This window comes from Bactrocera oleae, chromosome 3 (genome assembly GCF_042242935.1).
Source record: "Bactrocera oleae isolate idBacOlea1 chromosome 3, idBacOlea1, whole genome shotgun sequence".
In the NCBI taxonomy this organism is placed as follows: Eukaryota; Metazoa; Arthropoda; class Insecta; order Diptera; family Tephritidae; genus Bactrocera; species Bactrocera oleae.
Window position 1 is genome coordinate 68,128,947 of NC_091537.1, and position 16,382 is coordinate 68,145,328.

At 36.3% G+C, this 16,382-nt stretch overlaps 2 protein-coding genes across 2 annotated transcripts; both read left to right on the plus strand.

Annotated features, from left to right (window-relative positions):
* Positions 1-10,223: 10,223 nt before the first annotated feature.
* On the plus strand, positions 10,224-11,165 carry LOC138856278 (uncharacterized). Its single transcript, XM_070106783.1, has 2 exons — positions 10,224-10,436; positions 10,504-11,165. Exons 1-2 carry the CDS (start codon positions 10,382-10,384, stop codon positions 11,112-11,114), a joined length of 666 nt encoding a protein of 221 aa, XP_069962884.1. The 5' UTR covers positions 10,224-10,381; the 3' UTR covers positions 11,115-11,165.
* A 1,384-nt stretch (positions 11,166-12,549) lies between these two features.
* On the plus strand, positions 12,550-13,685 carry LOC138856277 (uncharacterized). Its single transcript, XM_070106782.1, has 2 exons — positions 12,550-12,708; positions 12,771-13,685. The coding sequence occupies exons 1-2, from the start codon at positions 12,654-12,656 to the stop codon at positions 13,565-13,567; spliced, it is 852 nt and encodes a 283-aa protein (XP_069962883.1). The 5' UTR covers positions 12,550-12,653; the 3' UTR covers positions 13,568-13,685.
* Positions 13,686-16,382: the final 2,697 nt, after the last annotated feature.

Sequence of the window (16,382 nt, forward strand, 5' to 3'; positions counted from 1 at the left end):
TCTGGAATGGGTAGCTGAATCTTTTAACGCGTCGACGTTAAGGCGCTGTCTGTTTGTAGATTCATTTTTGGTAATGGCCATAACTTGCGTTCTTATTTTGATATTATGTGCTTCTAAAAGTGCGAAAGTTTAAAAGAAAAGGCTTCTGCGCCAAGTTTTGCTGAACACAGATGGTTGATTTGGTTTTCTATAAGGATATTTAGTTGCAGCCAGGTCGTTTTATGTTGGATTTTATGAGGTCCAATGTTCGAACTACTCGTCTAGTCTACTGGCAGTTTAATATTTACTTTTTATTATTATACGTATATTAAATTTCGGTCATTTTTAGTTCGAATTTATTTCCTTGTATTTACTTACATAAGAAATAGTATTGACATTATCGCGAATTTTGAATTTTCGCGGGCTACGTGTATTCGATTTTCAATTGTTTTTTTTGAGTTATGATTGTAATGGTGATTCGATGTTTGGCTTTCCTCTGGCCTTCGTCGTTCACATATTCTGAACACTCTGAAAACATTTTGTACCACCGGTAAACGTTGATTTTGTCCAAGGTAGCTTCACCATATACCAAAGTATCATTCGGAATGTGTCCGAGCACTTAATATTGTTTTTCACACAAAATTTTATACAAACTCTTTTGATCCATTTTTTGGAATAAGCAAAAATCGAAGACGAACCAAAACGCGTTCAAACAAAAAAGCTGTCAAAAATGAAGAAACATTCAAAATATGAGTATCAACAAAACGCAACAAAACCATCGAAAACCATCAAAGTTCACTATACTTATTGAACAAACCTCGTATAAAGACCCCAGGGTCCTTGAATGTCATTTAAAAATTAAACTGAAAACTAAAAATATGTTTCTTTATCCGCTTCAGGAATTTTTATTATTTATAATATTTTATTCGAATTCTTAACTAAAGCATTCGAAAGCACTCTTTCTTCATCATGTACGGTATCTAACCTTGACAGTAGATGAGGCCGAGGCAAAAAAAGTGTACAACTTGAATTTTTTGGACCCTTGATTTGGTCGAATGCGTCCTTGTCCACGTTCAAAAACTGCTAAAGCTGATTTTAAATCTTTAAACCACCGCTCATTTAATAGCATCGTTTAGATACTACAAACTGAAGCACGCCTGTAACTATAAAAATACTTCGTGAACTGTTCCTCTAATTAAATTTAATAGTTCTCTTCCCTGCTGCTGTTCCTTGGCTTTTTGGGTTTTCATGATTTTAGCAGCTGTTTCGGACACAACATTCCACTTCTCTTCTGATTCAACCTACTAAGTTTTCAGGTATATACCAAATGTTTTCATCAAGTATCGCCTTTCTTGCTAGTATTGCGGACAGTGGAACAAGGTATGCTCCACATCCTTGATTATGTCGATATATTACTCTATAAGGGGTTTATATTCTAGACTATCGCTGCTTTAAGCGCTATTTGAAGAATGGTGTCTGGGCCCGGAGCTTTAGATGGGTTTATGTTGTACTTTCTTACGTTGGCGTCGGGTTGGGAAGAGTACTGATATTATTCTTCCAAGGGTTAAAGGGGAGGTTGGCGTTTATTTCAGTTCTAAAACCCTCATAGTCATTGTAGGGCTTGTACCGCTTTCTTGAATGCCGGGCATCTAACGCTTCCAGTAAAGTGATAGTTACGCTGATACCTGCTTTCATAACATAATATAGCAAGCATTTTGACTAATAGGTACAGTCGTTGACCTGGTATTTGCCCTCATCGTAAGTTACACACAGTTTTGATCTACTTTCAACTTTCTGACTGTTGTTCTGTAACAGTTGTGTAGCAGCCTTAAGTGGGAGTTTTGTAAGCCCTGTTTGAGTGGCTCTGTAGGTGTTGTCAAACTCTCTCTATAGTGCATAGAGGACTTCTTCTGTGGTTATTATTTGATCTAAGTCTTTGCATTCTATAAGAGTTTCCTGGGTCAGTAGTTTAATACTTGTTTGATGCATTTCTTTATTGATTCTTTGGAGTTGGCTGACATCATCAGTACTTTTCGGCCGATCGGTAAATGTCTTTGGGCCTATTCATTACCTTAACTAACAACATAACTTATTTCACTGTTCCATTTAGGAACAAAGAAAGCGGCAACAACAACTTAAACAAATATACTTATAGTTTTGTCAACATAATCGAAAAACTTTCGATAAAAATAATAATACAGTGACAGCTCCATTAAACGGACGCTCCATTAACCGTGCACATTGGCCGGTCCCAACATTTTTCTTATAGCTTTTATAATTTCTTAGGTGCAGCTCTATTAAGCGGACGAGGTGTTCTTTTAACCGGACAGCCAAACCTTTGGACATAAAAATTTGAGAAAATAATAAATCATATATCATAAAAATGCCAGTACGCTGAAGTTACGTAAGAAGCCCGTACGTAAAGAAGCAAGAATCGGTCGTAAAAATATGTTGTCTGTGGAAGAAAAAACTTTAAGTTATTATATACTTGTATGTAATGCAGTAAATAAATTCAAAATCAGGAAAACCTGAGCTGCCGTAATATTAAAAAATAAACAAAAATTAGAATTAAATTAGTGTTCTGGCGGGTCACAAATAGACAAGCTCTGTCTAAATTGGTTTGCACAAGCAAGGAATAAAATAATTCCAATATCAGGACTTACTGTAAAAGCAAAATCCCTCGAAATCGCGCAGCAGCTAGGTGTAAATAATTTCAATGCCTTAGATGGTTGGCTTCAGAAAAGAAAAAATAGAAACAATATCAATTTCAAATGGGTTTCAGTAAGGTATTAAGCTGTCACTATTCTGAATATGTATAAGAATGTATGTACATGTTTCTAAAATGTTAGGCGAAGCGGGCTGTTAATTTAGAAGCAGTTTATGCGAAGAATACCTACGATACTATCGACCAGAAGACATCTACAACCTGGATGAAACTGGACTTTTTTTTATCGAGCTCTACCCCAAAAGATCTTGATTTTTAAAAGAGAAACTTGTGTAGGTGGAAAACTAGCCAAGGAACGTTTAACAGTTTGTTTTTGTGTTAGCTTTGCTAATGAAAAGCAGTTTATTTAAGTCATTGGCAAAGCAGCTCACCCTTGTGCTTTTAAAAATATAAATGTAAAGAATTTAACAAAAGTTAAATCAAAAGTCATGGATGACGAGAGAAGATAGGTTCTGTTATTTTTAGGTAACGCTACTTCACATACCAGGGACATGACAGTCAAATATATAAAGTTAATATTTTTCCAGCTTACACAACCTCTGTTTGCCAACCATTTGATCAAGGCATAAAACGATTTGCCATTGGCGCAAACAAGACGAGTTATTTTTTGATCCAGAAATTATTTTTCCTTCTGAAGAGATAATACCATAAAAGTGAATGAAGCAGAATAGTCTACATTCAATGATATTAATAATAATGTGTGCACCGAGACGAAGTGTGTTGAATCGTTTGAATGAAGTACTTATTGATGATGACAGTAGCAACTCAGAAGGGGAAAAAGAATCAGAAAATGACTCCAAAACTATACAAACGTACGCCGAAGTTATAGGGACATTAAAATACTTGCAACAATTCGCAAGAAATAACTACCAGGTATTTGAGCAATTAAAAAATCTGAACTTCTAAAGTAGCAAAAAGTAAAAAAGCATCAAACAAAAATTACAAATTTCTTTTCAAATATTTCAATATGTGCATACAATATGTACATATGGGCCATCCATGCATACATTTTTAGAACATTACTAAATAGATAAAATTATTTTTTGCTATTGTTATTTTTGCTCAGAAAACTATTTACTCAAGTGTTATTTGCTATTCATTTAACGACCGTAAAACACAGATTCTATGTTATTTGGAGATGACTAAGAGATATAGAGGGTATAATTCTGTATCCATCATATTTAACGAAGCGATCGTTTGTTGTTGTTCACTCTTTTTAAATGTTTTTGGAATAAAGTTTTTTCGACAGGTTACGTTGATAGCAGATTAAAAAGTGTAATAACTCAGCCTGTTCCGCAAGAAACCACTTCATACACATCGAAAGCTTTTCCTCTCATTTCTTCCGGAAAACTATCTGTGACCAGTGTAAACAGGATTCAGGTTTCAGGCTTAGGGTTTTATTTTACTTGTATTTTATTATACTCATGCAACATGTTGCTAGAGTTTTGTTCACATAACGGTTATTTGTATCACCTCAAACTAATCGAGTTAGAGCATCTTCAGTTTAAAAAATTTTTAAAAACCAAATTCTCTCGAAATAAATGTTTCTACCACCTCTACCGACAGTGTAAAAGTGGATAAAATGGTGTAATAATAAAAGTGCGATATCTCTTTAATTAAACAAGTCAGTGACTTTGAGTTTTACACATAAGCTTTGTAGGAGCCAATACAAAAATTGTACAATGGGCATGGTTCCGCCCACCTTCAGGTGAAAATCCATATCTCGGGATCTTCTCGACCGATTCCAACCACATTCGGTATATTCTTCTGTTAAAGTGCGAAAATAGGCAAATCGGACTACAACCACGCCTACTTCCCCTATAACACAATTTTAAGTTCCATCTGATTCTTTCACTTTCCGATATACAAATCAAGAAGCATATATTAATTAAGATAAAACGTTGAACGAATAGTGCGTTTAAAGTATACCACCCAATGACCAAAAATTGCGAACTGTTCAAGCCCCTCGGTACCGAATATGTGGACCCTAGTACCTATAGTTGACTTTTTAATGAAATTATCGTTCAATGTATTAGATACATAATTGAAATTCAGAGAGCATCCTTTCCTGATACTAGTATGGCTGTATGTCAAAAATGGGTTGAATTGGGTCAATACTTCCCTTAGCCCCCTTTAAGATCAGAAAGTTTCCGGAAATTGTTGGCCCACAATTCCGGCCGTTTACGACGGATGTTTTCACGCAAACGCCTCAAAACTCTCTGTCTGTCCTGTTGGATCGAATTCATGACGAACAAAACTGCGAATATCGAAAAAACAACAATTTCCGAAAACTTGGTCTTCATTGCTACATAGCATAATTCATGATTTTAAGACCAAAAACTCGTTCAATACCATCGATCAACCACCGCATTCCCCGGATTTGGCCCCATGCGACTTTTTTGTTTCCAAAACTCAAGTTACCTCTCCGTGGAACTCGTTTCGACTCGATTAAGGCCGTAAAAGAAAATTCGCAGAGGGAATTTAAGCCGATTCCGGACAGCGCCTACAAGGCATTTTTCAATGGAATGGAATTCGAGGTGGCATACGTGTATCGCTTCAGAAAGAGACAAAATAAATATTGATGAAGATTAAAAATTGTTCGTTTTATTTACAATTACTTCAATTACTTTCTGCTCTTAAATACCTATTATAAAGATTTTCGAATTTCCGGCTGACTTTATACCGCAAATATCGGCTAATGTGTGAGTTATCTCAATGAATATGAGAAAGTGTGCTTCACTCATAACAGTGTAGCTTTGTGTCTAAAATTAATAAAATTGCGTGAATGCATGACCAAGCCCCCATTTAATTAATATTAGGATTTTCGAACATCCGGCTAACTTTATTCCAGGTGATTTGTGATGGTATGTGAGGTAACCGAAAGAAACCCTGGGAGCATTTTATTAGTATGTGGTATGTAAAATAGATAAAATCCGGTCAATACTACCCCCAACTCCCATTTACTGGATATAATATTTTTTGTTTTTTAACAAGTTTTATGCCAAATATGTCGTTTAATGCCCCCAACATATGCCATATAATGATTTTCGTCTTTCCACCTGACTTTAAACCATTCAAGTTGGTCAATGTGATATTTCAATAAAAATAAATGGAATAATAAAAAATTGTGTGGTTTGACGCTGAATTAGAATATATACCTTGTTCTAAACCTCATATCCCTAATACAATGAATCCCGATCCTCTGGTTGACGTTTTCCAAATCAACTCAATATATATTAAATTTAGCCTTTTCGGTCGAGTTAATATCACATACATATATCTCATTTGAAGGTGTTTTTAATATAATTTTAGCTGACGCGAACTGTAATATAACAGTAAAACTGAGTCTAAGTTTTGGCTTTCATATAAGTCGAGAAGATACCAAATTTGATTGTAATTTTTTCACTATTTCATCGAATAATAGATGTTTAATTCTTTCGCAACATTTTTATACTCTCCTGTTGCTACAGAGTATAATAGTTTTGTTCACCTAACGGTTGTTTGTATCACCTAAAACTAATCGAGTTAGATATAGGGTTATAAATATAATATATATATAAATGATCAGGATGAAGAGACGAGTTGAAATCCGGGTGACTGTCTGTCCGTCCGTCCGTGCAAGCTCTAACTTGAGTAAAAATTGAGATATCTTTATGAAACGTGGTAGACATGTTTCTTGATACCGTGAGACGATTGGTATTGCAGATGGGCATAATCGGACCACTGCAACGCCCACAAAACGCCATTAATCAAAAACAAATAAATTGCCATAACTAGGCTGTTATTTGGTACACAGTATCACATTAGGGAGGGGCATCTGCATTTAAAATTTTTTTAAAGTGGGCGTAGTCCCCTCCTAATAGGTTTAATGTGCATATCTCCTAAACGGCTAATGCTATAATAACCACATTCACTGTAAGCAAATGTTTTTAGAACCTCTACTTACGGTGTGAAAATAGTTGAAATTGGGTGGCAACTCCACCCACTCCCCATATAACGGTACTGTTAAAAACTACTAAAAGCGCGATAAATCAAGCACTAAACACGCCAGAGACATTAAATTTTATCTCTGGGATGGTATGAGCTGACTTTATAGGAACCGCGTTCAAAATTAGACAGTTTTAGGTGAAAACACATATCTTGGGATCTGCTCAACTAATATCAACATGACATTCTTTTCATATTTCTATGCTATAGTGTGAAAATGAACGAAATCGGATTACCACGCCTATTTCCCACATAACACCATTTTAAATTCCATCTGATTCTTTCACTTTCCACTATGCAAATAAGGCAACAATGACTGTATCGGGATAAAACTTTGCGTGAATAATGCGCTTAAAGTATGAACCCTTGTGGCCAAAAATTGCCTAAATCGAACCAAAACTGTTCAAGCCCCTAAGTACTGAATATGTGGACCACAGTGCGTATAGTTGCCCTTCTACCGAAAATATCGGTCAATCCACAAAGAAATCTCAAACGAGTATACTATTTTACTTTGCAAGAGAATAAAATCATCCTATTTCCCATTTGGACCGCGCCCAGGCAAACCTCTGGGTCTTGGCCCTTGCAAACCACGACCTCAGCCGTCATCTTCATTTGTTGCACCTGAATCTTCCTCTGTTGCACCTGAATCTTCATCTGTTGCACCTGTGTCTTCATCTGCTGCACCTGTATCTTCATCTGCTGCACCTGTATCTTCATCTGTGGCACCTGTGTCTTCATCTGCTGCACCTTCAACTGCTGTGCCCACAGCCGCTGCATAAAGCTTCAATTTTCAATCTTGATAGACAAACATTATTTTATCTGAATGTCAATTAAATTAAACCTAATTATTATCCGCTTAAGAAAAATTCATTGAATTCTTAACTAAAATTGTGACAGTATACAAAACTCTTTCTCTATTATGCATCTAACCTTGAAAGTAGATGAGGTCAGGCCAAAAAAAGTGGATGACTTTGATTTTCATCCTAAATTAACGCGTCTACTTCAACATTATCTTGTTTCGATCATCTTTTTGAATCTCTAGATAGAAAGAGAGTGGTCAAGTTAGAAAATATTATCGACGAATGCTGCCAAGCAACAACAACGTTAGGAGTACTGTAGAAAACCCGAGCTCATTTGGTAATTTAGTAGATAAATACCTTTCGAGAGACTGACGTCTCTACGCTCCTTGGTGTGATATGTTGTATCCATGGTATGGTCGAATGCGTCCTAGATGCTTCAGACACTACACCTCGGACCATAACTATTGAAGCCTTCATATAACGAAAATGTGGACCCCAGAGCCTATGGCTGCCTTTTTGCCGAAAATATGGGACAATCTATGAGATATATAATTGAAATTTGGGGAAAATGTTTTCCTGTTAATAATATACCCTAGTGTCAGAAATGATTGAATCGGATCGGATCTATACTTCTCTTAGTCCCCTTTTATACCACATACATTGGCCAATGTGGTAGTTATTTTACGTGTACCATAATTTTGTGCTTAAAACGGATAAAAGCGGGCGAAAACTTGCCTTGCACTAATATGACTGATATTCACGATTTTAAATGTCCGGCTGACTTTACTTTAAACATATGTTTATATTTAAATAATTATAAAATTGCTTAATAATAAGTTCTCAAGTATACCTGAGCAATGTCGAAAATAAGTGCAATCAGCCCTTCCATTTCTATGTCCTCAAATGATTTTAGTATAATTTTCGCTGACGGGAAGTACAATAAAATATAGTAATAAAACTAAGTGAGTACATGACCTTTAAACTATGTTACTATCATACCAAATTGGTAATCCTTTCACGATTTAGTGGAACAATGAAGTTTTGCTAAATTTCTTAATAAATATAAAAAAGTTTTGCCAAAACCTGAAGGTATTTCTCGGCTTTGATCAGGCAAGAGTATGAAATGTTCGGTTACACCCCCTTTCTTACTTGAAAATTTATTCTTCACTTTATTGATATCAAAGTGACAAACTCTGTTGTCTTTAAACAAAAACGAAAGACGTTTCAATGAGAAATAACAACTGTTTGGATATCTCTAAAAACAGATTGGTTAAGCGAAGAATGTCGGACCTCTAAGAAATAAATATCTGAACAAACTAAATTACGGCATATTATTTCCTATATTCTGTATCTTTCTTATACTATATAATTCCGTATGCTGTAAATGACTATAACAACAGCACTAACTAAGTGCAATACAGAAATCGGGGTACCAAAGCAATGTTTCAAACAAAAGAGTTAATTTGGTTATAGTGATAGTCCAAAGAAGCACTCACTCAAAAAGTCAGAATATTTTCTAATGACTTCAATAGTGGTTCCGACGTAAGATTTTTCTCTAGATTTGAATGAAAGAAATATGCTATGATGGTTAATGACATTGCCTCCATCTCCCATTATATACCATAGGATTCAAATGGACGCGATTTTTTTTAGGGTATTCTCCGAGGAACTAAAATCTTCCTCCCATTTCGCGGAATTAGTAGACATAGAAAAGGGTAATACGCATAACCACAGCGGATACAGAAAACAACCATTAACATGGAGACTTATTACTTTTGTAAACATTAAAATTCAGTGTGTCAGAAAAAACTAAGTTCGAGGAAGAGATTATTCATACTTATCAAAGCAATATGAACTCGTTTATAATAAGAAATCAGTTTTTCTTTACTTCAGAGATGGAAACTAATGATGAGTAAGATCCTAATAATAAGGTTATATTTCTCCACCAAACATCTTGGCTAAGTTCTATTTAGAAATGATGGACTCAAGGTTCATTCCTTGACAATCCAAAAGTTTTGGGCTTAATCAGATCTTCAATAAATATCAAAGCGTGGGTGGGCGAATTAATTTAAGTGATCAAATCAATTATTTCGAGAAATATGTTTGAGCTCACTCATTTACTTAATGAACAACATAACTTCTTTTACTGCTTTACTGAGGAACAAAGAGAGCGGCAATAATAACTAACTTAACAAAATACAGTTTTGTCTAAAAATCGAAAAACCTTTGATAAAAGCAAAAATACAATATTTATTTTAATTTTACTCAGAAAACAAACAATACAAACTTACTCAAGTGTTCTTTGTTATGGGCTCTTTGATACAGAGGGTAAAATCCTATATCCAGCCTATTAAACAAAGGTATTCTTTGTTGTGTCACGCTTCTTAAAAATCCTTGGACTAAAGTTTTTTCGCTGCATTGATAGCAGAATAAAAAGTATAATAACTCAGCCTGAATCGCAAGAAATCACTTTGCAGCCCTCCAATGAAAATATTTTGTCAGTGTAAACTGGCTTAAGGCTTAGAGTTTATTCACAAAGCGTCTGATTAATGCATGTTGTTTCGGATACAGGTTCTTAGACAGTGAATTCCAACGTTCAGATCATATGAATAGTCTACCGCCAGTCTAAAATTTACTTTTGTTATTGTGTATACTATTAAATATTTTCGTTAGTTATTTAATTACATAAATTTTATATTTACAAAATAATTTATTTATTTATAGTTACAACAGGAATTGTTTTCATAGTTGGTTTATAATTATAAATTCATTAAAATATCTAAATACAATGCAATTGTTTACTGAAATTTTGCTGAAACGTAATTATGCTATATAAGACTGACGAAACCGCTGGAGTCAGCAATTTGACAAAGCTCATTTGATTAACAAGATGAAATTCTTTACGGTATTATTCTTTATCGCTTTCGTGGTCGTCCTAGTAAATGGTATGTTGCACTAAATGAGTGTTGCTGTGTTCCTTCAAAAATATTTAAATTTAAAAAATAATTCCAGGGCAACGTGGATATGGGCGACGAGGACCAGTCAGACTAGTTGGAAGGCTCCTTAGCCGTCTTGGAGGATTTGGTGCTTTTGCAAGAGTTCGCGGACCTGCACCACTGTTCCCATTTGGACCGCGCCCAGGCAGACCTCATGCACCTGAATCTTCATCTGCTACACCTGTATCTTCATCTGATGCACCTGTATCTTCGTCTGCTGCACCTGTATCTTCGTCTCAGTCCCCTGAATCTTCATCTGCTGCACCTGTATCTTCGTCTGCTGCACCTGAATCTTCGTCTGCTGCACCTGTATCTTCATCTGTTGCACCTGAGTCTTCATCTGTTGCACCTGTATCTTCGTCTGCTGCTCCTGTATCTTCATCTGTTGCACCTGAATCTTTATCTGCTGCACCTGTATCTTCGTCTGCTGCAACTGTATCTTCATCTGTTGCACCTGAGTCTTCATCTGTTGCTCCTGAATCTTTGTCTGCTGCACCTGAATCTTCGTCTGCTGCACCTGTATCTTCATCTGTTGCACCTGTATCTTCATCTGCTGCATCTGTATCTTCGTCTGTGGCATCTGAATCTGCATCCGTTGCACCTGTTGCGCCCTCAACCGCTGCATAAAGTTTTGTGGGAAGCGTCAATCTATAAAGGCAAAAATTATTTTATCTTAATGTCCATAAAATTGGAACTTAAGTAACTTTTAATAAAATTTGGTTTCTTTAATTGTTTAAGAAAATTCATAGAACTCTTTACTGCCAGTATTCAATCCTCTTTCTCTATTATGTATCTAACCTTGACAGTAGAGGAGGTTAGGATAAAAAATTAGATGACTTAAATTTTAATCTGAAATTAACCTATCTACTTTAACATCATTTAGTGCCGATCATCATTTTGAACCGATCAGTCGCATTGTGGCTCATTAGAAAACATTAGAAGTACTATTGCAGGAAATATAACAACTTCTTTTGGTACTTTATATGCTGATATTTCTCTTCGATTCTTGGTGTGATACTTCGAGCTTATGGTTCTTGGTGTGGTAGAATGCGTACTGTCGGTTCCGCCACTGCACTTACTGCTCCAAATACTTCGTGAGCTGCCACTTTAATGACTTTGGTATCTTCAGGCTCTATGATTTGTATCAGACCTTATCCGCTTCTATTTAATGTACGTATCAGGCAACACATCTTCAGATAATCTAATTTAGTAATATTAAATATTGTTAAACAAGTTTGATTCTTACTGCTATTAATAGATTATCAGATCTAAAGTCGAAAGCTCTTAATATTCAGTAGCCTATAAATATGCAACAACCTCTGGCTCATAAGTAGTACGTTTTTAATTATTGCTCTCTTTATTTATATAGATATTATTATTTTTTAGTGGCATTCTTCTTTTTAAAATTATAGAACTTATTGTCAAGTTTTTTCGTCGGTTTATGTAGACAGTAACTGAACAGCTATGAATATCTACTTCAGTGCCTTTTTAATGTACTGCATTAACTGATAGACAAGTCTTGAGTCAATGTAGACTTAGCTGACCATTCGTCCCGGTTTGGTCGTACCGTCCGGATTCCGTGTTAAACGTCTCGGCCGTGATGGGCTAGAAAAAAGAAAGAGGAATGAATTGTATTGCTCTCTCATAACATGGATAAAATCAATGACTAAAAAACCGTCCCCGATTTTGTCGAGACAAAGACATATCATTGTGCTACTTTTTTGTTCTCCTCTTTGGTTCTTCTAAGAAACATATCTATAAAGCGTGGTTTTCTTTTCGACACTAGACATTTAATTCTCAAATTCAATCTTGTAGAGATTTTGCAAGGCTTGTGATCAACGCATGTTGTTTTGAATACATGTCCTCAGATCCACAGTCTAGCAGTCTTGGATTTAGACCGCACGTCTAATGAACTACATAAAATCAAATATTTACTATTTTGTTGCGTATAATAAATAATTAGGCGGTTTTTCACAATTATTTGTTTATATTTACTTATAAAGGAAATTGTATTCACAGTTGGTTTGAAATTAGAATATAAAATGAATATATAAATATTTTGAAAAAAATTGTTTGTTGAACTTTGGTGAAGGTAAATTATGCTATATAAGAATCAAGAAAGCACTGGAAAGTCAGCAGTTTGGCAAAGTTCATTTGGTTGAAAAGATGAAATTCTTTACGGTATTATTCGTTATCGCTTTCGCGGTTGTCCTGGTTGAAGGTAGGTATTGCTAGTAAACAGTTGATAAACCTTCTGACTGTTTTAATATATACAAATTCTAGGATTCGGACCTCGAGAACGTCTTGGACCAAGAATAAGCCTAGGTGGCTTTAAAATATTTAGAGGATTTGCCATACCAAAACCACCAGGATTTGGCATACCGAAACCATCAGCATTTGGCTTCCCAAAACCACCTGTATTTGGCTTCCCAAAACCACCAGCATTTGGCTTCCCAAAACCACCAGCATTTGGCTTCCCAAAACCACCAGCATTTGGCTTCCCAAAACCACCACCATTTGGCTTCCCAAAACCACCAGTTTTCCCCATTCATCACCGTCCATGCCTTCCAGGTTCAACAGCTGCACCTTCGACTGCCGCACCATCGACTGACGCACCATCGACTGCCGCACCATCAACTGACGCACTATCGACTGCTGCACCATCAACTGCTGCACCAGCGACTGCTGCACCATCAACTGTTGCTCCATCAACTGCTGTACCATCAACTGTTGCTCCATCCACTGCTGCACCATCAACTGTTGCACCATCAACTGTTGCACCATCAACTGCTGCATCAGTGACTGCTGCACCATCAACTGCTGCACCAGCGACTGCTGCACCTTCGACTGTTGCTCCATCCACTGCTGCACCATCAACTGTTGCACCATCAACTGTTGCACCATCAACTGCTGCACCATCAACTGCTGCACCAGCGACTGCTGCACCAGCGACTGCTGCACCAGCGACTGCTGCACCAGCGACTGCTGCACCAGCGACTGCTGCACCATCAACTGCTGCACCAGCGACTGCCGCACCATCAACTGCCGCACCATCAACTGCTGTACCAGCGACTGCTTAGTTACTTAAATAACTATAATCAGTTGATTTGAAGGTTTATAAATTAAAAATTAAAGGGTTTCAATAAATGGTATACTCGTATCTTGTTCTCTTTAAAACAAAAATTGTGAGCCCCAAAACTATTTTTTTTAATATTAATTACAGCTTGAATATACCCTTTTCACCACTAAACTGTTAACAGTCAGAAGAAAACGTCGGAGACCCTACAAAGTATATACATATATAAATGATAAGCATGACGAGCTGAGTCGATTAAGGCATATCAGTCTGCCTGTCCGTCTGTCTGTATATACGCAAACTAGTTTCTAAGTTTTTGAGATATAGACCTGAAATTTTCCACACGTCCTTTTCTCACCAAGATTGATGCACATTGGTTGGAACCACCGATATCGAACCAATATAGCATATAGCTGCCATAAAAACCGAACAATCGGAATAAAATACTTCTAGGGAAAACTTTTCCATTTGACGAGATATTTTCACGAACAATGAATGATTTGGCACAAATCATTATCCAAGGCGTCGCTGCGATCTCCGAAGAAATTGTTCAGATCGGACAACTCTAACATATAGCTGTCATACAAACTGACCGATCGAACTTAAGTCTTTGTATTGAAACTTTTTTATTTGACATGGCACAGACTGATATATGAGGCAGCGCTACAATCTTCGAAGAAATTGTTCACGGAAGGAGAATAATAGAAGGTGAAATATCAATAGCTTTCTTATACTCTCGCAACCATAGTGAATATGAGAAAGTGTGCTTCACTCATAACAGTGTAGCTTTGTGTCTAAAATTAATAAAATTGCGTGAATGCATGACCAAGCCCCCATTTAATTAATATTAGGATTTTCGAACATCCGGCTAACTTTATTCCAGGTGATTTGTGATGGTATGTGAGGTAACCGAAAGAAACCCTGGGAGCATTTTATTAGTATGTGGTATGTAAAATAGATAAAATCCGGTCAATACTACCCCCAACTCCCATTTACTGGATATAATATTTTTTGTTTTTTAACAAGTTTTATGCCAAATATGTCGTTTAATGCCCCCAACATATGCCATATAATGATTTTCGTCTTTCCACCTGACTTTAAACCATTCAAGTTGGTCAATGTGATATTTCAATAAAAATAAATGGAATAATAAAAAATTGTGTGGTTTGACGCTGAATTAGAATATATACCTTGTTCTAAACCTCATATCCCTAATACAATGAATCCCGATCCTCTGGTTGACGTTTTCCAAATCAACTCAATATATATTAAATTTAGCCTTTTCGGTCGAGTTAATATCACATACATATATCTCATTTGAAGGTGTTTTTAATATAATTTTAGCTGACGCGAACTGTAATATAACAGTAAAACTGAGTCTAAGTTTTGGCTTTCATATAAGTCGAGAAGATACCAAATTTGATTGTAATTTTTTCACTATTTCATCGAATAATAGATGTTTAATTCTTTCGCAACATTTTTATACTCTCCTGTTGCTACAGAGTATAATAGTTTTGTTCACCTAACGGTTGTTTGTATCACCTAAAACTAATCGAGTTAGATATAGGGTTATAAATATAATATATATATAAATGATCAGGATGAAGAGACGAGTTGAAATCCGGGTGACTGTCTGTCCGTCCGTCCGTGCAAGCTCTAACTTGAGTAAAAATTGAGATATCTTTATGAAACGTGGTAGACATGTTTCTTGATACCGTGAGACGATTGGTATTGCAGATGGGCATAATCGGACCACTGCAACGCCCACAAAACGCCATTAATCAAAAACAAATAAATTGCCATAACTAGGCTGTTATTTGGTACACAGTATCACATTAGGGAGGGGCATCTGCATTTAAAATTTTTTTAAAGTGGGCGTAGTCCCCTCCTAATAGGTTTAATGTGCATATCTCCTAAACGGCTAATGCTATAATAACCACATTCACTGTAAGCAAATGTTTTTAGAACCTCTACTTACGGTGTGAAAATAGTTGAAATTGGGTGGCAACTCCACCCACTCCCCATATAACGGTACTGTTAAAAACTACTAAAAGCGCGATAAATCAAGCACTAAACACGCCAGAGACATTAAATTTTATCTCTGGGATGGTATGAGCTGACTTTATAGGAACCGCGTTCAAAATTAGACAGTTTTAGGTGAAAACACATATCTTGGGATCTGCTCAACTAATATCAACATGACATTCTTTTCATATTTCTATGCTATAGTGTGAAAATGAACGAAATCGGATTACCACGCCTATTTCCCACATAACACCATTTTAAATTCCATCTGATTCTTTCACTTTCCACTATGCAAATAAGGCAACAATGACTGTATCGGGATAAAACTTTGCGTGAATAATGCGCTTAAAGTATGAACCCTTGTGGCCAAAAATTGCCTAAATCGAACCAAAACTGTTCAAGCCCCTAAGTACTGAATATGTGGACCACAGTGCGTATAGTTGCCCTTCTACCGAAAATATCGGTCAATCCACAAAGAAATCTCAAACGAGTATACTATTTTACTTTGCAAGAGAATAAAATCATCCTATTTCCCATTTGGACCGCGCCCAGGCAAACCTCTGGGTCTTGGCCCTTGCAAACCACGACCTCAGCCGTCATCTTCATTTGTTGCACCTGAATCTTCCTCTGTTGCACCTGAATCTTCATCTGTTGCACCTGTGTCTTCATCTGCTGCACCTGTATCTTCATCTGCTGCACCTGTATCTTCATCTGTGGCACCTGTGTCTTCATCTGCTGCACCTTCAACTGCTGTGCCCACAGCCGCTGCATAAAGCTTCAATTTTCAATCTTGA